The 25765-nt window shown below is 39.1% G+C and overlaps 1 protein-coding gene across 3 annotated transcripts in view; it reads right to left on the bottom strand.

The window, feature by feature from the left end:
• Positions 1–25765, bottom strand: part of st18 (ST18 C2H2C-type zinc finger transcription factor) — a 116921-nt gene that overhangs the window by 43126 nt on the left and 48030 nt on the right. For 2 of the 3 annotated variants that reach the window (XM_061979359.2, XM_061979362.2), the window contains 4 exons: positions 10974–11086; positions 3975–4020; positions 3256–3292; positions 641–828 (listed from right to left, as the gene is read on the bottom strand). In XM_061979359.2, the coding sequence (XP_061835343.2) occupies positions 641–828; positions 3256–3292; positions 3975–4020; positions 10974–11086 (384 nt within the window). Of the gene's footprint in view, positions 1–640; positions 829–3255; positions 3293–3974; positions 4021–10973; positions 11087–21613; positions 21737–25765 lie in introns of those variants that run through there. The other variant, XM_061979361.2, reaches the window with a different exon arrangement.

The raw sequence follows: 25765 nt of genomic DNA, 5'->3' as shown, positions 1-25765 counted from the left end.
TAAAAATATACCAAATCAGTGCAGATTATGGTGGGCGAGAATGCACGTGTTCACCGCGGACACTGCTACCGAAATGGACAAAATTCAAGTCATTAGGGCGGGGCGGGGGAGAGACATTTTGAAAATCAAAACATACAAAGTGATGCGTGTTGGAGAAGTGGCGAATAAACCAGCACAACAACATCAGTCAATCTTGCCAAGCGATGTTGACGACTAATTTGTTGTCCACAATGGCCGACTTGGATTGAAATTCAATTTAGAAAAGGAAGGAGGGAGGCTCATTTAAATCAACTGGCGTGGGCTCCCATTCACGCTCTCATTCTATGGATTCAATGGGTTTGGACTGGCCCATTGAAGGACAGATGAAGGGGTCGCAAAGCTGGCCCCGTCAAAAGAGGGCGCCCGCCAAGTGGGAAATATCATGGCTGATCAGCAGTCAAAAACTTGGATTTAGCGGAGGCGAGACGCAAGTCATGTGGACGCGGCGGTGGTCTTTCACTTCCACTGCACAATGACCGGGGCTGCTGGCTGCCTCGGCGAGCACAGGGAGGGGAGGCAAATATGAATGCAACAGATGGGATTTTAAAATTCAGCGTCAATTGTTCATCAAAACAGACAAAACAACAGGACATCTGTTTACCTGCTGGAGTGTCAGTGTTCCTCGCCTCGTCTTTGTCCCGTCGTGCTGCCAGGTCCTCGCTCTCCTCCTTGCAGGCCTCGCTGGGGCTGTAGTGGCGGGGCTTCATCAGCAGGGACTTCCTCTTGTTGATGGGGGCGCCCTGCACCCCTTCCTGAGCGCTACGTTTCCTCACCAAGGACCCATATGGGCTGGAGGGAAAGGACCGAGGGGGACAAAAGGAGCAGCGAGGGGTCAACAAGGGGCAGCTTGGGGCACCATGGAGGAACCTTCAAAGTCCAACGCAATCTGTTCCATCAAGCTGATTCACTTCTAAATTGTTTTCATTTCAAAGCAATTTGTCTTAAAATATTTAAAAACAATCGTAAAAATGTAATGATTATTGTTTATTTAATTGAAACTTTAGTATTATTAATTAATATTACAGTAGTGCCTAAGCTTAATTGGTTCCGTGGCGGCACTCTTAACTGAAAACAATTGTATCTGAAATCAGCGTCGCTGATTGACATTAACTCAATAGGATCTTGGCCCCCTCAAAACAGCTCAATTTAAAAATTTTAAAAAAGCTTAATGCCCAAACCTTTTAAAAATAAACAATTTTAGATAAGCAATATTGTATAAAAACAATGCAATATAAGTCCTACTAACAACTACAGTAGTTTTATGAAGTAATGTAATAATAATGCAGAGTATTTCGATTGAAGAGTAGACTTCTACAGTATCTCCTTTTAGCTTTTTCTCCGTCAAACACACCATCAGCAGCTTATCCATATTTTCACGGACAGATGTCCATTTTGCATGCAACTTAATGCATAACATTAGCCGAGAGACAGCTTTTATCTCAAAATACTCTTAAGTTGAGGTACCACTGTATTAATTTCTAATTATTTAATTTATTGTCAGGATTTTTAACACTTTTCATTTTAATCTAGTAATCTTTAACTTTGCTGAGTAACGTTTAAACAGTCATATGTTAATAATCAAACTAAATAAAACTACAGTTAAGTAAAACTACTCACTCATAAAGGAGAGAAAACAGGGAGGAAGGATATAAATATTACATTTCTCGGCGAGCTAGTCTTGTCATTTTCATGCAAGTCATTATTTTCAGCCATTATACTTTCAGTTCACTTCTCACATGACAGCACGTGTTTGTGTGAGCCAACTCTTCTACTAATGCGCCACACTAAAGGGTGAAAATTAAAATGCACCCCAATTGTGTTGCCTGTGCTAATATTTTTCAGATAAATACATGGCGGTGCTGTTATCAAACCTCTTCAGTCAGGTTGATTTGAAATTTCTCGCACAGCTCAATGCGCTCTACGAAACAACCTTTGCTAAAACACCAAAATTTGGCACCCACTTTTACAGGAATGACACGCACATACATACATGTGTGTGAGATTTTAACAAGATGGCCGCCATCAAGCAACACATAATGGACGAGACTTAGCAACTCATTGACCACTGGTCTAATTAATGGTTATAAATCTTTGCGGATTCCTGTATTACATTTATTAAGGATGGGAATTTTGCAACAACTCACAATTCTTGGGGTGATGATTCCATTCAAAATCGATTCCTGATTCAAACCGATAATTTCAATATAATATTTGGTATAAAAATTATGAAAACTTTTTCAAAACAGGTCACAAAAGCCCCTATTAGCTGCTGACATATGATGTATACATGCAGCAAGTAAGCACCGAGAAGGCCTCAGAAACATATTTTTAAAAGTTGATTGTTCCTCCGAAAGACATGCACCTGGGGATAGGTCAATTGGCAACACTAAATTGGCCGTAGTGTGTGAATGTGAGTGTGAATGTTGTCTGTCTATCTGTGTTGGCCCTGTGATGAGGTGGCGACTTGTCCAGGGTGTACGCCGCCTTCCGCCCGATTGTAGCTGAGATAGGCTCCAGCGCCCCCCGCGACCCCGAAGGGAATAAGCGGTAGAAAATGGATGGATGGATTGTTAAAAAAATACAAAAATGGAAAATCCTTTTTGGAAAATCATGAATCCCTTTAGAATCGCAGTAAACAAGAATCGCGATTCGGATGTGAACTGATTTTTTGAGCAACCCTAAAATTTATGCTAGCATGACTTCCAAAATATTTGGAACACAACCCATAGGGGGCGCCACAAATGTTATTTACGTCCATACATCCCATTCATCTTCTACCGCTTGTCCCCTTCGGGGTCGCGGAGGGTGCTGGAGCCTATCTCAGCTGCATTCGGGCGGAAGGCGGGGTACACCCTGGACAAGTCGCCACCTCAGACAGACAAGATTTACACTCACATTCACACACTAGGGCTAATTTAGTGTTACAGTCATGTGAAAAACATTTTTAACAATTATTTACATCAGCATCTACTTGATCAAATGTATTTCTGCAAGTCGTAAATATTTAATTTACTGTTCCGTTGATTTTGCACTGAGCAGTTTAATTTCCTATTCTATGGTTGACATCACCTATCCTCTTTACCATCCCTGGTGGTATTAAAAAAGAGGAAGAAAAAAAATCAAAGGACACTTGGTTGAGCTGCAAATTCTACCACTTTTAGGGCATTTGACATTGAAGGTTTCACTGCACTGATTCAGCATGTTGGAAAAGCTTACCTGTTAGTCTCGGTAATGAAGTCTTGATGAACGAGCCCTGTCAGAAATACAGATGTGATTTAGAAGGTGAAAAGTGCAATACCCGCCCACAGCCACAAGGGGTACCTTACTATCTACGGATTAACAAGTGCCACATGGTTCACAAAAAAAGAGCTTTTCAGTACTGCATATTTGGTTCTCTACATGGCCCGTGGGTACTGCCAGTACAAGAACAAAGATGCGGACACTTCATTGATGTGAAAAGCTTTTCATTGAGTCACAACTGTCGCTCGTCCTTTGACAGCGCTGACAACGTGATCTAAAAGGGCTAAATCAATTTTCCCGTGTGAAGTTCTACCCCCACCTCCTGTGAAGCACGACCAATAATAATCATAATAACGCTTTTCATGAATCTCCCCCCAACCTGCGGTAATAGCGGCGCAGGCCTCAAAGGCCCCTGAACACTTGCATGATGACATTTCCAGTTTAGATGGCTTTCAATCATACATTCTATACACGCACGCACAAACACACACACACAGTCCTTAACTAATTTGAGCCGCTGTTACAATTTAATGAAGTAATTCCCATGCGAATAATCAAAGCACTTCAGGCCGATAAGATAATACATCAAATGTTATTATAAAGTTGGATTGTTGAACTGATACCCCTAACCGAGAGATATAAGTGGAATGTGTGTGTGTGCGTGCGTGCTTTAACTGATCCAACTAAAAGCTTACCTGTGCTGCATGTATTTAAAGTCTGTTCCTCGCCTTCAGACTCCATCTGTGAATATAATGTAAAGTGTAATTCAACATGGTTGTGTTTGACACTTACTTCAGGTTTCAAGTACAGTTAGACTCAAATTACTCATATAAAGTAAAGTTAAAGTACCAATGATTGTCACACACACACTAGGTGTGGCGAAATTATTCTCTGCATTTAACCCATCACCCTTGATCACCCCCTGGGAGGTGAGGGGAGCAGTGGGCAGCAGCGGTGGCCGCGCCCGGGAATCATTTTTGGTGATTTAACCCCCAATTCCAACCCTTGATACTGAGTGCCAAGCAGGGAGGTAATGAGTCCCATTTTTATAGTCTTTGGTATGACTCGGCCGGGGTTTGAACCCACAACCTACCGATCTCAGGGCAGACACTCTAACCACTAGGCCACTGAGTAGGTATATCTTGGCTGGCTAAACACCTTTGGTACGATACAAGAGGGGACATGAACTACTGAAAATTGTGAGCACAGCAGAGAATGCATGGTTGGGGTTGACCACCCATGAATAAAAACTACATTATTTTCCGGACCACAGGGCGCACCGGATTATAAGGCGCACTGCCGATGAATGGTCTATTTTTTTTAATCTTTTCTCATATATAAGGCGCACCGGATTATAGGGCGCATTAAAGGAGTCATATTATTATTATTTTTTTCTAAATGTAAAACACTTCCTTGTGGTCTACATAACATGTGATGGTGGTTCTTTGGTGAAAATGTTGCATAATTATGTTTTACAGATCATCTTCAAGCCGCTTTCTGACAGTCGCTTCCAGATGCGCCGTTTTGTGGGCGATCTTATTTACGTGGCTCACCTTCTGCAGCGTCTTCTCCCCGTCATCTTTGTTGTAGCGGTGTAGCGTGCAAGGACGGGGGTGGAAGAAGTGTCAAAAGATGGAGCTAACTGCTTTAATGACATTCAGACTTTACATAAATCAATAACGGAGCAGCATCTCCTCATCCGGAAACAAGAACACCGGAAATGTGTCACGTGAAAAACTGTCCGACCGGAACTCTCTAATAACTAAAGTTCCTTGGGTGAATAATGTAAACTCACTATACCGGTATGTTTTAGCGCTTTCATGGCGAGTTTACTGACAGATATAAGTAAGAACTTTACACTACTTTATATTAGAAATGGCAACAGTGGAGGGTGAATGTCCCACAACAAGAAGATAAAGAAGAGAAAAAAAAGAATCACAGACTACAAAGACGGACACGCGCAATTTATCAGGATTTATGCAGATCCCAAATACAGATCAGCAGGTTCCAGAAGGTAAGAAAAGTTGTTTTTGCATAATATTGCGAAACAAAACGCCAGATAATACGTCTTACCTTATACACACACCATAATAATACTCGTATGTTGAAGCACAGTACAATCCATCAAGCGGTGCGGCTTCATAGCTTACCAAAGTCATTTCGATAGATTTTTGTTCTATCTATTAATGTTCTATATTTTCAATGGAACATATACCATTTTGGTGTTGTTTACTTGAGTCATATTGCCATCATAGTGCAGTCTACACATATCTCTTATGTTTGACTGGTCACACTTATGTACTTATGTCCATCCATCCATCCATTTTCTACCGCTTATTCCCTTTGGGGTCGCGGGGGGCGCTGGAGCCTATCTCAGCTACAATCGGGCGGAAGGTGGGGTACACCCTGGACAAGTCGCCACCGTACCAAATAAAATTGCTTCGAGGCCGGTAAACCAAACCAGAATTATTCCGTACATTAGGCACACTGGGTTATAAGGCGCACTGTCGAGTTTTGAAAAAAAAAAAAAGTTTAAGTGCGCCGTATAGTCTGGAAAATATGGTAACTACTGGGAAAATTGGTGAATTGCAGTTTTATCAACCCTTCAGATTCAAGGCCGACCATTTTTGGCCTACTGTATGTGGACATGTCAATCACTATTATAACATCCTGAGAACCTTTGTCCACTGCAGTGGACGTTTGTCTATCACATAACAGAGCTACTTTTTCTCACCAAAATGTGTAAGTCTGACAAAAGAAACACAATAAAAACAAATGTCCACTGCAGTGGACGATTGTGTGTCGCATAACAGGGCTACTTTTTTCTCTATGATGTTTGTAACTCTGACAAAAGATTAAAAACAAACATCCACTGCAGAAGATGTTTTGGTTTCACATAACTGGGCTATTATCGTTCTCTGAAATGTATAACGCTGACAAAAGAAATTGATTAAAAACAAATGTCCACTGCAGTGACATAACTGAGCTTTTTTTTCTCGGAAATGTGGAACTCTGACAAAAGAAATAGCTAGAAAAAAGAAAAAAGTTCACTGCAGTGGATGTTTGTGTTTTGGATAACTCTCCAAATTGTGTAAGTCTGACAAAAGAAATACACCAACAACAAATGTCCCCTGCAGTGGACGATTGTGTTTCACATTTTCTGTCTCTGAAATGTGTAACGCTAACACAATAAATAGATTAAAAACAAATGTCCACTGCAGGGTATGCTGGTTCTCAGGAGGATACACATGCAACATATAACCAATAGTAATGATGGACTAGTCCCAAAATATTCATACTACCAAATAGATACTTCCGCCTCTCTTTGTAAATATACATTTTAGTGCTTTCCATGAGTAAACAATATACCGTAAATTCCAGACAAAAAAACGCTACTTTTTTCCTAGGCTTTGATCCCTCCAGCTTATAAAGCGATGTGGTTAATTTATGGATTTTTCTTCGCTGACGGCCATAATGCAAATAGTTAAAAAAACAAAAAAACTAAGACACTGAAATGGTGTGTTCTTGTTTGTACTATGGCATCATCTTTTGGATGAGTTTGCTCACTGCAGGTGTTGCATTGCCCTTCTGTTTAGACCAAGATTTCAACCAGAAGTACAAATACCGTTCTGTTTTCTTGACGTCCACAGCGTTTTTACTCGTATGGATTCTTCATTCATCACTCTAAGCAACATTTGTAAGTTTTACAGTATAACTAAAACACGTCTTACTTACTAAATCGTCCCGTGTGACGCCTGTAGGAGTGTTCTAATACATATTTGTAGGCGCTATTGTAATGTAATGAAGCTAACGTCGTTAGCATTAACTAAAATGCTAACACGTTTACGAGTGTCTTTGTTATTATTATTAACTTACAGTGGTATTTTTTTTGTATTGTTTCAGTTTCGTAAATTCCCCGAAACGTTACCATGGACTTATTGAGTCTGTTTAGCTGATTGGAGAGAGAGCTTCTGCAGCTAGTGGGTCCGTAACGATGACTTATGTTTCGTTTGATCAGCCGTTTTACTGCCGCGTTACAGACACCGTTTGAAAACAATTAAGGTGTGGAAATAATCATTTACATAATCTTTCGGTGTAAATAACTCATTTCACAAGGTATGTATATGCAGTGTATACTCTGGTGTGGCTAATATATGGGAAAAAAATGTTTTCTTCTAAAATTTTGTGTTTGCGGATTATATACCGGTGCCGTCTATTATCCGGAAAATACAGGGGTCAAGCCAAATATACGTAAATATATATGCACTGTATAAATATTGAAAAAATATTGTATATTAAGTAAAGTTTTATTTGATATACCCACATCCATCCATCCATTTTCTACCGCGTGTCCCTTTCGGGGTCGCGGGGGGTGCTGGAGCCTATCTCAGCTTCACATGGGCGGAAGGCGGGTACACCCTGGACAAGTCGCCACCTCATCGCAGGGCCAACACAGATTGACAGACAACATTCACACTCACATTCACACGCTAGAGCCAATTTAGTGTTGTCAATCAACCTATCCCCAGGTGCATGTCTTTGGAGGTGGGAGGAAGCCGGAGTACCCGGAGGGAACCCACGCAGTCACGGGGAGAACATGCAAACTCCACACAGAAAGATTCCGAGCCCGGGATTGAACTCAGGACTACTCAGGACCTTCGTATTGTAAGGCACATGCACTAACCCCTGAACCACCGTGCTTGCCCCTATATATCCACATGACTGATCGGTATCAGCTGTTTTACTGTAAAATAAGTAATCATGTTTTGGTCATTGATATTAGTAGTGTGTTATTTGTTTGTAAATATCAGTGATACCAAACATTGTATTATTTGGTATTTTATCAGTAACACAATTTGGGTATCGCCCATCACAAGTGAACAAATAAAACTGTGACATTTTGTTAAGTCCAAAATTATGCATTCATTCATATATACATGCAATACATTGGCCAAAATAAGAGTTTTTGTGAGTTTATATTTGTTGGATAAAGGTAGAAAAGAAACAGGTAGGTATTAATTAACAAAGTACTACAAAAGGTTTTTGTAGTACTTTAAAAACATTTTGACATTAAAGAAATTATTCTTAACAGATAACTATTTAATGTTACAGATGTTTTAAATGCTTCACAATATGCTAAAAGTCAAAAGGGGCTTTTTATTATGTAGAAACCAAAATAATTGTTACATTGTTATATCTAATGCAACTTTCTTGTGTCATTTCAAACAAAAATACACCCAATAATCCAATAAAAATTTACTTTAACTTTAAATTTGAATGATATGTAATAATATGTATACAATAAAATGTTACATTCATTTGGTATCTGTTTGAATTAATGCGTAATTTACCAACTCCCATCTGGGTAGAGCAACTACACTCTACTCCATATTGAAAATACTCAACAAATGCATGGCGGGATACACTTTTTTCATACAAATATATTAATATACCAGTAAATATAAATATTAAACATGCATGCTCCCCGAATATACCAACACAAACGCACCAAAGTGACAAAAAGACCAAAAATGATGTTTCTAGTGAGAGTGTTATTCAAAAAGAATCAGAAAAGTGAGGTTGTTTGTTGGATAAAGTTCAAAAGGTGACTAAAAAGAACGCTATATAACAATAATGACATTAAAGTGCAGACAGTGTCTCTGCAGCGTGTGTGTGTGTGTGTTTAGACTAGAAATAGTCACCAAAATCCATCCACTCTGTCAGTGTGTTGCTAGTGGCTCCCAAATAAAACCTATTAAACATAATTATTCCGGGCTGATGGTGGCTCATAGTGGTCACAAGCCAGTGAAATGTGTGAGTCACAGGATGCACTGTTACTTTTCCCTGGTAATGGGAAACATGACTCCTCTCTCTCGTTTGCTGTTGTGATTGAAGGCACTGACCTGTCATACATTTATAATAGGGGAGCAGGTGTGGCAGTGATGGACCTTAATTTCCTTTAATAAACCTTTTTATGTGGCGCTCTCTTAATGCCACGCCGGGCCCTCAGAGGTCCTGCTCATAATAGGTTCATTACTTTTGATTACTACAGCCTATTGAGACAAACAACTCCACAACACTATACATTACCTTGTGTAAAAATGAATGTAGCTCGTTAGTTTGGAACACTTTGCCACACACACACACACACACACACACACACCCACGCACACACACACACACACAAACACTCACAAATATTTTGTGTTACCGGTACTCTCAAATATGGCTTTTGCATTCTCTTACAAAAACAGTCGTATCAGTGAAGCTAAATATTAACTCTGATATACACTTGTTTACTTGCAAGATATTTTCTTTCTTTTTTTAAAGCAAATTAAATGAACATATAAAATATAAATACAGCTGCTCTCAAAATGATTGTATCTTTTCAAAGTGCAAGTACTTTGCAACAAAAACAACTATAAAAGCTCGATACAACTAATATTTTTTTTAAAGTGTAAAGGCACACTTTTTTAATCAGGGTTTTTACTGAACATTTTAAACTCTTTTAAGGTTCCTAATTGTTATTCTGATCATTTTTATTGTATTTATTGCTATTATGACTACAATTATTCTTACTATTTTATTTATTTATTATGATCTATATAGATAGATAGATAGATAGATAGATAGATAGATAGATAGATAGATAGATAGATAGATAGATAGATAGATAGATAGATAGATAGATAGATAGATGGATAGATAGATAGATACAATTTCTGTAAACCACTTTGTTTTTCAACTATCCTGTGTAAGAAAAGTGATTATTTGAATTTTAGTTTGTCAATAAATTTAATTTACCATAAAGGGTGCAATTAAATGTACAATGTAATATTTAATAAACACAGAAGAAAAAAAATACATAAAACAAATACAATACTAACATATAAATTATATAAACATAAATACAAAGTGTATTAGGAAAAACAAGTAGTTATCTATACAATAAATACATTATTATTTTCCAACATTTACAAAAAATGTTTTTTTCAATAGAAATAAAACAATTGTACTAAAGCAAACATTTTTATTTTATTTTGTACTTCATTTCATGTTCTTTTTAATATATAGAAAAAGCGGTAATGGATGACAAAGAAATTGTCAAAAAATATCACAAATTTACAATGGCTACAATAGCATGAGTCAATATTTGCCAAATGATCTTTATGTACCGTATTTTTCGGGCTATAAGTCGCAGTTTTTTTCATAGTTTGGCGGGCTCCAGTGCGACTTATATAAGTTTTTTTCCTTTTTTATTATGCATTTTCGGCAGGTGCGACTTATACTCCGGTGCGACTTATATTCCGGAAAAAATACGGTATGTTTATTTTGTTAAAATTACTATGACAGTAATTCAAAACATGATTAATAAAATCATACATTTTGCATTTACAGTTTTTAGTCTTTATTTCTTGTAAATAAGCAGATAAACAATCTACGTGATACATTTTAAAAAGTATGTAACTAAATAAAACAATATAAGTAAATATATCAGTCTACATTACAACCTATTTTATTGCATTACGGCTAAAGAAGTAAAAATTAAATGACAATATAAAAGAACCTATTGATTATAGAGTTACACGGAGTGCATAAGTAAACCACAGCATCTGGGTTGTGGTGAAACAACAAACTTTCACGTTGTCATCTGGTATATTATATTGCTAATAATTGTTTTATTTAGCATTTACCTTGGATTGTTGTTCCGAGAGCGGTCTGTTGGAAAAGCTGCCAGATTCACACTGTTTGGCCTTATGGATGCTTGCACACTTCTCTCTCAGGAGCTGATCATGTACTTCATCCCCTGTTTTACAAAAACACACAAACACTTCATGATTAATTATTTTTTCAATATTACTAATAATCTTGGAATTCAACTTATTTGCACTTTATTTTTCATCAAAAAAGAGGGGGACAGGGTGTATAAATAGCCGAGGTGGAATAGGAAAGATGATGGGAATTGATTGCATGACAGAGATCACATTGCTTGTCTTCTAATTAATACAAAACATCCAAGAGGGAAAACAAGGTAGAACACAATGAGTACATTCATCTGCTCACTTCACAGATCTTATTATGGAGTTATTTATTTATGTTAGCTTTGAAAACACACACACACACGCACGCACGCACGCACGCACACACACATCTTAATTATAGCTCACGGAGCCGGAAAAAAAGGGGGGGAAAAAGGGTGCGTCAGGAGGGAGGGGTATTCACTCTTGCTTCATTAGCATATGAAAAAAGACTCATGACTATTTGAGCTGGTTCATCATCTGCTGAATCATATTTATGCGCCCTTCACCCCCTCCTATCTGCCTAATATTTAAACACACACTCCCAGTCTGAGACAAATTACGCTCCTCAGAGGACAGTTTCCGATCCTCTGGAGAAGGAGGGGAGGGTACTGTGATGCTGAGGGTCTACCAGATCTTTTAGCTGGCTGCTTACTGTCCTCCAGCCCAAACACCCCCCCATCCCCCTCAACCCCATCTGTTTGCATTCCCACCACAGAGGGGCGAATGGGCCGCGGCAGGGGGAGTCCGGCGGTCATGAATAACCATGGCCTCGCACCATTACCACCAAGCGGCCTGAAGATGCTAGATGATATCTCCTGACATCACTACTGCCACAACAACAACAAGAAGCCCACTTTGCTTGCAATTGTGGCGTCTGATGCTGCTGTTGCTTCTTATTAATACAGTGCAGCTGCTGCGGATATTCATCACTGACCTTGAGTCCTCGCGTCCCCTGCTTGCCTGCTTATCCGCGCACTTGGGACGCTCTCGTATAATTAACACGACCGCTATTGTGATGGCAACCCAAAAAAAGGCAATAAAAGCCAGGCCGGAGTAGCAAAGTAAGTGAGATTCTGGACTGGCCGTAAAAAAAAAATTAATTGCATTATTTACATGTGTGTGAGATAAAGGGGCAAATGTGATTAGACAGAAAAAAGATTTGAAAATGTCACTGTTATGATTAGATTAGTCTTTTAATACAATTACTGTCCGCCAGAGTGGAAAGAATGCTTAGATTAGAAATAAACTCCTGATTCAAGCCTCCTGCTCTTCACCTCTCTTCAGCAGTATCACTGTGAATTATAGGGAGCAGGATGGGGGTTCTGTGCAAGGTCAATGTCTGCTCCAACCCCCCCGCCCCTCTTCCTGTTTTTGTTTCTCTTCCAGAAACAGCAAAGAAGGGGTTAAAACTGGAATGGATTTAATTATGGAATGAATGGAATTATAATGCGCCTGCAGCAAGTTTTCCTCCTTATTTATTAAAGCAGCTGATGGGCCAGGTTTGATGAGCCACTTCTGGCATAATTGAGTCATCACACAAAGAGGGTTCCTTGCATTCAGAGAGGTTTTATCAGCAGCAAACAGACCTGATTACTGGCAATTACACTCTGATCTAGGGGAAGAAGGAGAAGGGAGAGAGGAGGGGAAAATCGTCGAGGTAACTTCTGTGTTTATAGTTTACCCGGAGAATAATTTTCACATTAATTTTACATGCTAAGTGTTTCTGTTTATGTGTAATAAAGAGCACGAGATAGACACGTTTACTTTCATATTTCCTTGTAATGAATGTTTGACGACATGGGTGGCTTGATCTCATTTTTCTACTTATTGCCATTGTAGGCATGTTTCCAGCTGCCAGACAAATATAAAGTTTCTCGGGCAGCTGCGAAAAGGTCAGCCAGCAGGAGCTTCACCTGCAAAGTGATAGCTGCACCTATTTTTTATTTTTATTTCCAGCGGAAGGCAGGTAGAATTGGATTCGGAGAACAAGCAATTGCTTTTGCCACTTTTCATTGACATGCAAATGGTTAGACGGTGAGCAAATTAGGCTCGGCTGTGAGATTAAAATCAACTTCTGTTGAGGGAATATAAACACCTTTTTCTGTGCGTGAGAAGGTTAGGCAGCCTAAATACCATCTGGATAGAATAAGAATAGTTATTTCTTAACTCTTTTAGTTTGACTTACCAAAAGACAAGCAAGTTTATTTTTGATCACGGGTGACAAACTCTAGACCCGGAGGCTAAATCTGGTCCGCCAAATCAATTTACGTCGATTTACATGGAAATAATCAATAAAGTACTTAATTTTTCTTACTAAATGTGTTAGTTATTTCTATTTCGACAGAAAAATGTATCTACTGCATTAAATTGCTTTTTTTAAATTTTAATATTGTCTAATCATGCAACATTTATTATAGTATGTGCATTATTAAGTTTTTTGTAAAAATACTTAAATATATGCTTGTCACCTAGACTAATGATTTCAAAACAAGTTATCGATCAATTCGTACATAAAAAATATAATAATCCAATGCATGGGCAATTGTGTAATAATATCATGAGGTGAATATTAGGGATGTGAATCGTAAAAGAACTCACCTTTCTATTCGATTTTTATTCTTTATTATTCAATTCAGAAACAATTCTTTATTCAACACGATTCTAGATTTAAACTGATTTTCGCAATATATTATTTGGTACAAAAAGTGGAAAAATACTGGTTGCAAAATTGCTTATTGACTGCCGACATGTGACGTATACGCACTACGGGTAAAGCACTAAAAAGGACCCTGCTGTAATTCATGGGTGAGCAACCAACAGCCTATGGACCATAAATACAAGAGCATTTGATCCGGCCCGCCATGCAATTTTAAAAACTAATAAAAACCTTTCATAATCCCCAAAACTAACCAAGAAATGATCGTCTCCAGAGACCCAGCATCCTCTGCAGTGGACATTTGTTTTTGGTAAGGTGAAAATCCCCTGACAATTGCAAATTTGGGGGAAAATGTGCTTCTAAAGTCACACTTGTTGACATTTATTTACAGTCTCCATACATGTCATCACATATTGTTGTTTTTACCGTTTAACAGTAGTTGACTTTTTACAATTGTGTCACGATAAAAACAGGTTAAAAAAAGCATTTGCAATGAAAACATTTTTTTTTTTTGCATCTTTATACAATGAACGTATTCATTACCTTTGGAGAACCAGCATTGGACTTTTGTTTTTGGTCTATTTCTAATTTGGTCAGAGTAGCAAACTTTTTTATGTCCACTGCAGAGGATGCTGGCTCTAAGGAAGATATATAACACTAAACATTTGAATTTATTTTGTAGACTATTGTACAGATAATTGCGAATAATTTGGTTTAAAAGAGCCCACAAAATCTCATTCAATGATCCATTCATACAGGGTGTAAAATCTTGAAAATCATCGACCGAACAGCCTCTCAGCTCCCCTGCAAAGTGTTTGTACCTTCTGCCAAAGAGGACTTTTAAAATATCGCTATCTTATCTCCTCTCCAAGACAGACAAGCTTCAATAAGAGGACAGCGCTCCCAGAATTCTTACCAGACAATTAGGAGGCTGGCTCGCCGCTCTCGCTTCAATGATTTGTTATGATGGCATAACTACAGGGAAAACTTGTTATTGGAGCGAGTTAGCAAGAGTCCCATGAAAGAGTCAGATGGTGACACCTTTGCCGAGGTGATTTTAGGAACCCTGTCATGGCGTTCCAAAGTCATCCCGAAGCCTTTTCTCTAAATTGAGTTCATCTGGAGCTGGACCACACGGAGGCACTAAGTCCAGATTGTTTCTTCTGACATCAGAGAGACAATTTCTGTTTTTGACCAAATTTCAGTTCCCTCTTAAATGGAGGGTGCCGAGATGATCTGCTATTTTATTTGTGCATTTCAATCCAATTAAGGACACCAAAATGTGGAGACTAATAAAATTAGTATCTTCTTAGCCGACACTATGCATCAATGGGCCGGTCTGCCAAAACACCCTCGCGTTAGTTTCAATCTTTGAATGCTGTTGTCAACATGTTTTTTTCAAAACCTGCCTAATTTGGGGGACAGGTGTTAGGGGAAAAAGAAGTTCCAGCCCCGCTGTAACAATGAGCAGAGTAATCCTGCTCATTGTGCCTGCCCAAGGAGGCCCTTTTATGGAGGTACTTGCATGAATGCAACCAGGTGGTCCGCAATTCGGAGAAACGTAGTAACCGTTCTGCTTAATCCTTCGTACACAAAAGGCAGGTCTCCTGTGTTCAGGGGCAGGCGAAGGCAAAAGTTTACCTTGGACATAGAGCTTGTGAAAGGAGTCACGGACTGAAGCAGTGATTTCTAATCAGATTGCACTGAAGTGAACAGCTCGCATGGCAGCTGTAGTTTTCCCAGGGTTAATTACCTTTCACTGCGCTCTCTAAATGAGTCAGCTGTTCCTGTCATTAAACAACTCCACTCTATCTCTGCCGCACACACTTTCAGCACTTAAGGCGACGTGATATTGAAGTATATTTACGCCCTGGAGACTGACCATAACCATATCGAGAGAAGCTAAAACCAACCATAACGCTGCCTATGACCTTAAACTTAAATATAATCACACTTGACCCAAATACAAAGAGTCCTGCTCCTAAAATACAAGAGTTTCAGCAATGTATGCATGCTTTCTTTCCAAAACATACAAAAGAACTATTGATCCCCACAAAGTAAGCAATACCACACACACTCACACACTTTCTCACTTGATATTTGACCACAATGATAGCTATATAACTGTAAGCATGACCTTAAACTTAAATGTAACTTTAACACCGACTCACTTACAAAGAGTCTTACCCCCTAAAATGTAACAGTTTAAGCAATGTGTTTGCTTTCTTTCCAAAACATACAATATACTACAGATGTACCACACACTCTCCCACTCAGACATTTGACCACAATGATAGCTGAATAAAACCACCCATGGCCTTCAACTTCAGTTATCATAACCTGTGACCCAAAACTGATTTTTTTTATTCTTCTGTCTCCAAAAAGTACACAGACATGACGTATGCTCACATTGCAGGAAAAAAACTTTTTTTTTTATTCTAAAGCTAACTGTAGGTTATTACAGATGCACTTGAGGCCAACGATACTGTAGCCGATCACCTTAATGAAAAACGCAGAGCTAACGTTAGCAAATGGTATCGCTCGCCCACACCCAACCAGATGACGTGGTTTAAAGCCAATATAAGTAAACTCTTGTCTGACAAATTAACAAACTCACTGGAGAAATGTTGAATTGAAAGTACTTTTATTGTAATATAATATTTCAGTGACATGTGTGACTATCAATATGGGACGTATAGTGTCAGTGGTACGGATAGGGGATTGTTATTTGGCCATGGTGCTTTTCACAGCTTGTACTGTAGGAAAGCCATCACAAGACTCTGGTATAAACTCAAACTTCCTGCTCCGAATCTGTGGCTGGACGTTATAAAGGTAATATTGACAAATGAAATACATTTGAGGAAAGACCTGTTGAAGTAAAGATGGCAAAAGTGGACAATTTAGTTAGAAAAAAATGTACAACACTTATGTTTGGTATAGAAGCACATTTTTCACGATAAGTATTGGAGGAGTGAAAGAAATGTATAGTTTGTTTTGTATTGTTTTTTTAACACAATACATTGAAATTTTCTGTAATGTTTTGCACTATTTGAATTAAATTATCTTTATATTCTTATCAAGTCTATATATATTTGTTCTCTATAAAAATTCCTATTGAAAAAAACCTTTTAAAAAAAGTACTTGAGTTTACAAGAAGTTCATTTAAAAGTTTGACAATTTTGTGCTGATATTAAGAGATCAAAATGCAGCTAAAATCGGATTCTTATTTCTATGCTATAAAATAAAAAAATAACTTACATTTGTGTATGTAATAGCCAGATAGAAACAAAGATTTTTGATTGAATATGTAAAGTTGACGTTCATGCATGTCATTGATTGGGAACAATCTGTCTGCTTATTGAGCTCAGTGGCTCGGGATGTTGGGGGAGTTTTAAGTGATTTTTTGCCACTGTATGGTAAAATCCCTTGGCCACCTGGATTACAAACTCTAGTCCTTTAACTCATGCCAGTATAAATCCGTGTTAACTCGGATTTACCTCTGGCATACGAATTCACAATCTGCGTAAGCTTTGTCTGGAATGAGTCGAACATAAGTATTTTATGCGGCAAGGATGCCCAGTGGTGAGTTTCCTATTTGTGTTGAGCGCACGCTGAGAATTAGCTCATAAGTAAAACAAAAGAATAAACAAGAAGCTTCAGCGGTGTTTATGACACTCTAGGGTGTTCGCGCAGCCGTCCAGTTATGACATACTGCGTTGTGAAATCTACATAGCCATGGCAACGGCTATAAACTGAATTTCATCCGCTCCCTATCCTTACGCCGACATTTTGCTCAGCTCGTTGTCCGTGATTTGCTCAGTTGTTTAAACACGAGCGTGGTTTGCCACCAAAGATAGGAGATCTTGATAAGAAGATCACGATAAAATGAAATATGGCACGAGCAGCCTGGAGGATCTAAATTAAGTATTATCCAATATCCAAACAATCTCTCACATACACACACTTCTGGGCCCGCACGGTTAAGCCAGACTATTTTGTACTTAAAAGGTTAGGAGGGCTGTTTGGGAGTTTGATCCATGCTTGCCAAATCAGCAGATGGTCCATGAATATGATTATGGGCATCAATAAAAAGGAGTAATCTTTAACAAAATGTAAATTTGACTTAAGTCCAGGCTTCAATACACACAATGGACTTTAACCCACTTTCTAGCTCGACAGCAGAGCATGATAAGCTAATGCACTTCCCATTTTTATAATACAGACATTGCAACTAGCATTCAAGGATCAGAGCGGGTACCAAATGTTCAGCAATTATAGCAAAAAGCAATTTTTTTACATACACTTCAACGCTGCACCTCTTGTGAGGAAACTATTTATTTACAAATGCTCCACGAGCACCTACTACCATCAAGTCAACACGCAAGATCTTAAACATAAGTAGCAAAAGCCACCAAATGTGATCATTCCATTTCTGAGTCCCCAGGATACTGACCCTCCCACAAATCTACTTATCTGAGACGACCACAGAGCAGCCTCAAACACAAGATGTAAGTACTTTTCCCCCGCTTTAACATGTCCGCAAGCTCAACTTACCGTAGACCCTCCTTTTTTTAAGCTTCTGTCTTTCATATCCTGGTGGAGGAGATGGAGCAGAAGATACGATGGAGGTGGTATAGGCTTGTCCACAGCGCTGAGAGTGTGTCGACACACTCATGATATTCAGCCGAAACACCAACCGAGCCTTTTTTTCAGCCTTTGTGTCATTCACGTAACAACCAATCTCATTAGCTGCTGGGCTACAATGGGCTGAATTATTTTCTGTATAAACACACCACATGGTGCTCCTCCAGTAAAGAACTCCAAAGGTCTTTTTAATCAGGTGGAAAACGAAGACAAGGAAAAGATGACTACAGTAATAAGAAATTGGATGGACAGAAGATCAGAACAACTTTAAAGAAAAGTACCCACTTTGTGGCTATAGGTAACTTTAACCAAAGTCATTTCTGCAAAAGCATAAAAAACATAAGCACTTGAAGTCATGACAGCTGTCCATAAGCATCAAGAACGTGTCTATTGGCCAACTTGACCCTTGTTGGAAAACAAAACAAATAGAAAAAGAGGAGAACGGTGCGGCCTGGGATTGGCGAGCCGGGTCACTGGAGATTTTCCAGACAAATGCCGCACAGGGGAGGGGAGGGGAGAGAAGAATAAAAAGGACAGGCTCAGAATCTCATTTTAACAGACCGCACACAATCTGGGCTCCCACAGAACTATCTCTGCCTGACCGCTTTCTATTTATCCCTTATCAGTGTTTACCAACCGCTAGTTTTCTTTCATTCACACTGTGAGGCAGTTCTCTTACTATCAGTCAACAGCTGACACCGTGGAACAGCCTCAAAGGCAAGAGGAAGGGATCAAAACTAAACCAAAGCTGTTTAAACAATACAACAGAGGAAATAAATTCATAAATCCTAATTCTTCCCAACCCACAAGGGTATAAGCAGATCCTTTATAGTTAGGCCAACAAACCCAACCGCAGCCAATGGAGGTACACTGCCGTCAAGGTAAATTCGCAAGTACCGGTATATATTTAGTCCAAAGCGAGGCTGTGCAATGTGGAATATTCATTTTGTCACGTTGCCTTGTCGATCAAATAAACTAGTCCCTGCATGAAAAACTGTTTTTCCACTAGATTATTTATGTTTTATTATATATATATATATATATATATATATATATATATATATATACACACACACATATATATATATATATATATATATATATATATATATATATATATATATATATATATATATATACACACACACATATATATATATATATATATATATATATATATATATATATATATATATATATATATATGTTATTAATTATAATTAATATTAAACATCTTTTTTTACATAACTTTCTAAGAACCAGTGGACATAAAAAAAAAAAAACAATGTCTAAAAAAAAACACCTTCTCAGGAGGTTAAAAAGCATTTTAGGAATAACTGAATCAATGATAGTTGTTATATTAAAAAAATATGTATGCGCATAAAGCTTTTTAATTAGAATGCATGCATATTTTCAATATTTTATATTAAAATAAAAGTATTTAAGGTAATCATCTGACACTAATTCATAAAAAACAAATATAATATTTAGAGTACATAATGACCCTGCTGCCTCGCTTTGTTTGTTTTCCACACTAGGACACGCAAACAACTCTTTCGCTAGAATACTGATCAAAACTTAAGTAATTAATTACATTTATCCTTTCGCCAGCTGCTCAACAGCAGATGGATCATTTTTGAGACCTCGTTGAATTAAATCCCCATAATTCATTTTCCTGGATTAACCAACTGAAGTTTGAGTCGTGCTTGGGGTCACAGGTAAACACAACGTTGTTTGATTTTTGTCGTTTGTATAGAATCAATTAACTACAAAAGGGCAATGACAATACTAGTGGGGGGAAATGTATTGTTTTTGTGAAAAGAAAAGTACAAGATTTAGTTTGTTTGCAGTGTTTTTGTTTGATTTTTGGCAGCAGGTACCATGGACAGTTCCTGGAGGCGAGCGGAGGTCACATTGATTGGTTGTGTAGCAACCAACCTCCCTGGGCTTTAAAGGCAAGGGGAAAGTGGGGGGAAGGGAGGGGGCTCAGTGAGGAATAATGCCTTTTACTTATCACTGTTTTAACACACAGTCCTGCCATTGGCTGGGCTGTTTGCATAATTAAAAGTAAGTAAAGCGAAGGAAATTTCCTATTAGCTTTTCCTAACAGCAAAGTCAGGACACAGAGGTTGTCCCATGTACTTTTGAGGTTCGATACAGTAGAGGTAATAATTTAACAAAAGGGAAAAGGTTACACACTTATAGAGTCTGCAAACTTATGCAAGAAACATATTGTCAAAAATAAAATATAGCTTTGTCAGTTCAACAAAAAATTTAAATAAATATTACTTATCTAGAACTTAATTTAAGTCTTCACACAAACAATTTTGCAACTTAAGTTTGGGTCATCCAAGCGAATTGTAAGCCCTTAACGTGCAGGAGGTGTCTAGTAAATGATGAACTTTTTTAAAACAGCATCCGTCCTGCTAAATCAATAGTTGCTCCAGAGACTGTTGAGTGTTTCGGGCTCCACTGATTATTTTTTTTCAAATCAGGCCCACTCGTGGCACCAAAGTTCACAAGCACACCGTGCTTCTATCACGTTACATGCGGCATTAGCATACACTTTTACCAACTTTTGCCACAGTTCAAGTGTGACTACTTCAACTTGAGCAGAAAGTATACGGTCCTGGTGAAATGTGAACACATTTAAAGCACATTCACAGAAATAGATAGGTTTTTCAATCTTTTGAGACTTGCTACACAAAAAAAGTGGATGCAAAAAACTACTTGCCAGCCTGTACAAACATGTTATTGGAACACAGAGTCAATGTTTAAGTGCACCATCAGGCTCTATGGTCTTGTATGTACAGCTGTCACTGTCAAAGCCACAGGCAACCTGACAATGCTTTGTCTGCGCGCACAATACCAACATGTGTTCCTCTAAGACAAGCTTATACTCACACACAAGCAAATTTAATCTAGGTAGACACTCTCTCATGCTATCTGGACAATCAAAAATGGGTCACACATCACCAAAAAGCAGTTTAATCTGCCTGCAAACTGTCGGAAACGTGGACAGAAGCTGCCTTCGCTTTCCAGCAAGACCTTTTTTTTTTAAAATACCATGCAAACAACGTGTTTGGTCCGCGTGGCAAAATAGTCATTGAAGATACTAAGCAAGTTTCTCAGCTGCTGCTTTGAGGCTTAAACGCTTTGCGTCTCGCATATGTGACACCGATGATCCTCAGAAAACTACATGAAATAAATACATAAGAACTTTGAAACCAACCTAGAGCTGCGATCCCAAAAGTTTGATTTCCTCCCAGTGTGCTGTTGGTGGTGGCTGGCGCTGGTGCTGTGGCTTTGAAAGGTAGTCCCCGGGAATATGACATACTGTGCCTTTGACAGCCTCGAGATAAGCACCTGCGTTCGGGTCCCTTTTACGTCACACCTCCCCATTCACAGCCCTTCAACATGATGCACATTTGCACATCAACAGCCGCCCATCCCCTCACCCTCCCCTCCGACCCAACTCCCTCCCTCCTCGCTCTACTCCCACATCCGCAAAACACACAAACAGGCACACACACACAAGGAGGCAGATGCACCAGCCTCGACTCCAGCATGCAAGAGCGCTGTAGCCGCACATTTGCACGGAAAAGGTTAACACTCTCACAAGACTCACAGGTTAATGTATATGTCGTATTTTCTACTCATTTTCCTTCATTTATTTTTAATGTCCATCTTCATTTCTCGTGGTATTTAAGACGAAGAAAGAAAAAAAAAACTTTCACTGGCTTTGTCATAAGAGCAAGGCATATGCCCTTCCAACCTCCTCATACATCACTCATCATGCAAATGAGAGGGAATGTCACTCCTCAGCAGCAGATGGCCAGGGATGATAACAATGGCTCAACAGACCAGTTTCAATGTATGCGACTTTATCACTACGGCAACAACAAAAATAGACAATATGAAATCCTTGTCCATTAATTTGATTTCATCCTCCCCCTCTCTTTTTAATGTCTCTACCTGTCAGTCTGTTTCATTTCTCCTGCTTCATTTACCCCCTATGTCCCCCCCCCGCCCCCCAGCCCGTCAGACTGAACCATCAGTGAAAGGCAACGGAAGACCTGGAAATGATTTTTGGTGATTACCATTGACTGCCGCCGAGACGTTATTCAAGTAATTAGGTGTAATTCCTCCCTGTAGGCCATGTTAGCCTCCTGAGCGAGGCCAGGGTAGAATAAACGATTAAAAGGGGGCCCTGAGAAATCACAAATGCACCTCCAACCCAACCCCCTCTTCAGTGATGTCACCCTGCGTCCTGCTGACTCCTGTTCATACAAGCCCCCATAGCGGAGAGTAAACAGTGGAAGCGTTTAGCAAACACGGCCAGATTACAATGACAAAGGCGACCACACTTCTGGGTGGAGCCTGGGGGCAAGAGGGGCAAAAGAGAGAGGGGGAGGGTGGCGGTGGTTTGAGATTTAAAAAAAAAAAAAAGCCTAGCCCAGCTGATGGAAGGGGCCACCCAAACATGCTTATCACCCCCCCGCTATGCTCAAATCTCAAGGGACTGATGTGAGAAGACAATATGTAGTCATGATGTATTTTTACATTTTCCCCCCCGCTCCTGTGATATGTGCAATATCCTCCTGAGAACCAGCATCCTCTGCAGTGGACATTTTTTTTTTTGTCTATTTCTTTAGTCAAATGCCAAACACAAACGTCCACTGCAGAGGACGCCGGCTCTCATGAGGCAAATTGACGCAAGTCTGGTGAATATGATTATTACTTAAGGCCTGGCGGTTGATTATCACCTTGTTTAATGCCTCATTTGAAAGTCTAATTTCTAACTGTCCTCAAGAGCCAAAGCCACAGCGCACTCGGCATGGAGACGCCACAAAGGAAGAGAGGAGACACGCTCGCATTGGAGGTAAAGAAACATCTATCTAAGCATCTTATCGAATAAGACGGACAATGTCGCCGCAGGCTCGACAACAAGCCTGAGAAGATTATATCATGTCATCAGCATGGCCAGAAGATGACAAATCAACTTGTGTCAAGAAATTGGTGACATATTTGAAAATGTAATATTCTCCTTTTTGGGCCAAACATCTGTTCACAAAATAAAACAAATTGCGAGACAGCATAAAAACATAAACTTCTGTTTTTGTTGGGTTTATTTCATCTCCTGGAAAATGTGGGCTGATGGAGGAATGAAAGAGGAGTGGGTTGGACAAAATTACATGTCAAACAAGGGTGCACATTTTAAAAGTGCTGCCTCGTATTTGTAGGAAGTGTTTGATTGCATTTAGAAAGGTATTACAATGGGTCACATGTGTGTCTAAAAGCTTTTTGCATTCTGCTGCAAATTATGTAAGCTGATTGAAGTGTCGCAGCACCCCGTTGTTTGGAGCATCATACCTTCCTCCTGGAAACAAAACCTACACAAATATGTTTGCCGAGTTCTTCTAATGCACTGCCAGGTCAAAATGTCAGCGGTGGAACTTCAGCAACACCCCCCCTGCCTCCACTCACTCAACAGCGCACCCTGCAATTTCCACAAAACAATGCGACTAATGTCATGTGGCAGCTTGTACACCCAAACAAAGCATATTTACACGGGTCCATTGAATTGGAGCGATGCGTAAAAAATCTATATTAAACTGTGGTTAATTTCAACGTGACATAAACACATCATCTTGGTGGTATTGAAGCATCATTGTTGCTCACTTGATATCAAAAGTGACATTAAAGGACTGAATTAATTATCTTTTTTTTTTAAATTATATATTTGCATATGCAAATACAAGAAAGCAAACATAAGTACATGTTGTTGATATGGCTCCAGGACACACAACTATATGTTTATGTTAATGTCAGCAGAAAGGCTATATTCTTTTAAAAGATGCAGTACATTTTCATGGGGATCACTATCTAACACTGCATGTCACTGTGTCTCACTTAAAAGCAATGATTAGATTACGTCCCAGCAATCCCCTTTGGGCTCATTCATGTGTGACCGTGAGCAACCTCACAATATGTTTATTCGATGTCCTTTGAAGACACTTCAATAACATTTCACATGTTTTATGGACAAGCGTAGGATGTACCTTTGGAACGGAACGTTTGAGTTTGTTACATAAACCCATACAACATGTCAAGGACTCCCAAATTTGGGATGAAAAATTGGTCAATCAATTTTTATTGTATAAGTAAAATGCAATATTTTATTGTGTTTTTCCTCATTACTTTAAAAAGGGCAGTGCTTCTGATGTCGGGTGGTCCGAAGCCTGTCATCGACCCTGTTGGGACTCACCTAAAATTGTTCCTCAATTGTATTTATATATTAATTCAACATTTATCTATATTTATCCAGGGTAAGGCAGCATTTACATGACAGAGATTAGGCCTGGGTGATAAGAAATTAAAGTTTTTTGTTGCAGACGATGTATAAAATACAAAAACATTGTTTTTCTCTTCTTGCTCTGGTATATTTTTTGTCCCCAAGAGTTTCCGTAGCTCCCGCCCTTTTATTTCTTAAGGGAGATTCACACGCACACAGCACAACATGGTTAATGCTTATTAAACGAAAGTGAGAAGTCTGTTCCAACGAAAACAATAGGGCTCAAAAAGGGCACGTGATTTCGCAATGCATTGTGGGGGCTGGGTAGCCATTGTTGCTGGACAAAGTTTTTGTTTACATTGCTGTACACAACCAGCAGTATTGTAAGAGAGAGCAACAAACTGGATTAAAATGGATAATACGAAAGAAAAAAAATCAAGGGACTGTACCAAAATAAACAAATCATCTCACGGCTGGGACGGTGTGGCGAAGTTGGTAGAGTGGCTGTGCCAGCAATTGGAGGGTTGCTGGTTACTGGGGTTCAATCCCCACCTTCTACCATCCTAGTCACGTCCGTTGTGTCCTTGGGCAAGACACTTCACCCCTTGCTCCTGATGGCTGCTGGTTAGCGCCTTGCATGGCAGCTCCCGCCATCAGTGTGTGAATGTGTGTGTGAATGGGTGAATGTGGAAATACTGTCAAAGCGCTTTGAGTACCTTGAAGGTAGAAAAGCGCTATACAAGTATAACCCATTTACCATTTAATTTATCCAAACTATTCACCGTCTCTTTATTAGCTCACTAACCTGACATTCTTGGCTTTGTTTCTGCGCTGGAAATGAGACAAAATCTCACCTAATAGTTTTTTTTTTCTGAAGCGATCATGACCACTATTGTGGCAGTTAATTATGTCGCGCATTCGTGCCATGTTTTGAATTTGTTAAAGAAAAGAACACAACTTTAGGACAGAGTCCTGCATTCAGTCATGGAAATAAGCTATTCAGAATCCAGCAAGAACCACAATGCATTGTGTTTCCAATTCACAATTTTTGTTAAAATAATTTTGCTTTTTAAGGTTAAGTTTACATGG

This window comes from Nerophis lumbriciformis, linkage group LG19 (genome assembly GCF_033978685.3).
Source record: "Nerophis lumbriciformis linkage group LG19, RoL_Nlum_v2.1, whole genome shotgun sequence".
Taxonomy (NCBI): Eukaryota; Metazoa; Chordata; class Actinopteri; order Syngnathiformes; family Syngnathidae; genus Nerophis; species Nerophis lumbriciformis.
Note: the sequence above shows the minus strand (reverse complement) of the source record. Positions and strands in the feature narration are given on the sequence as shown.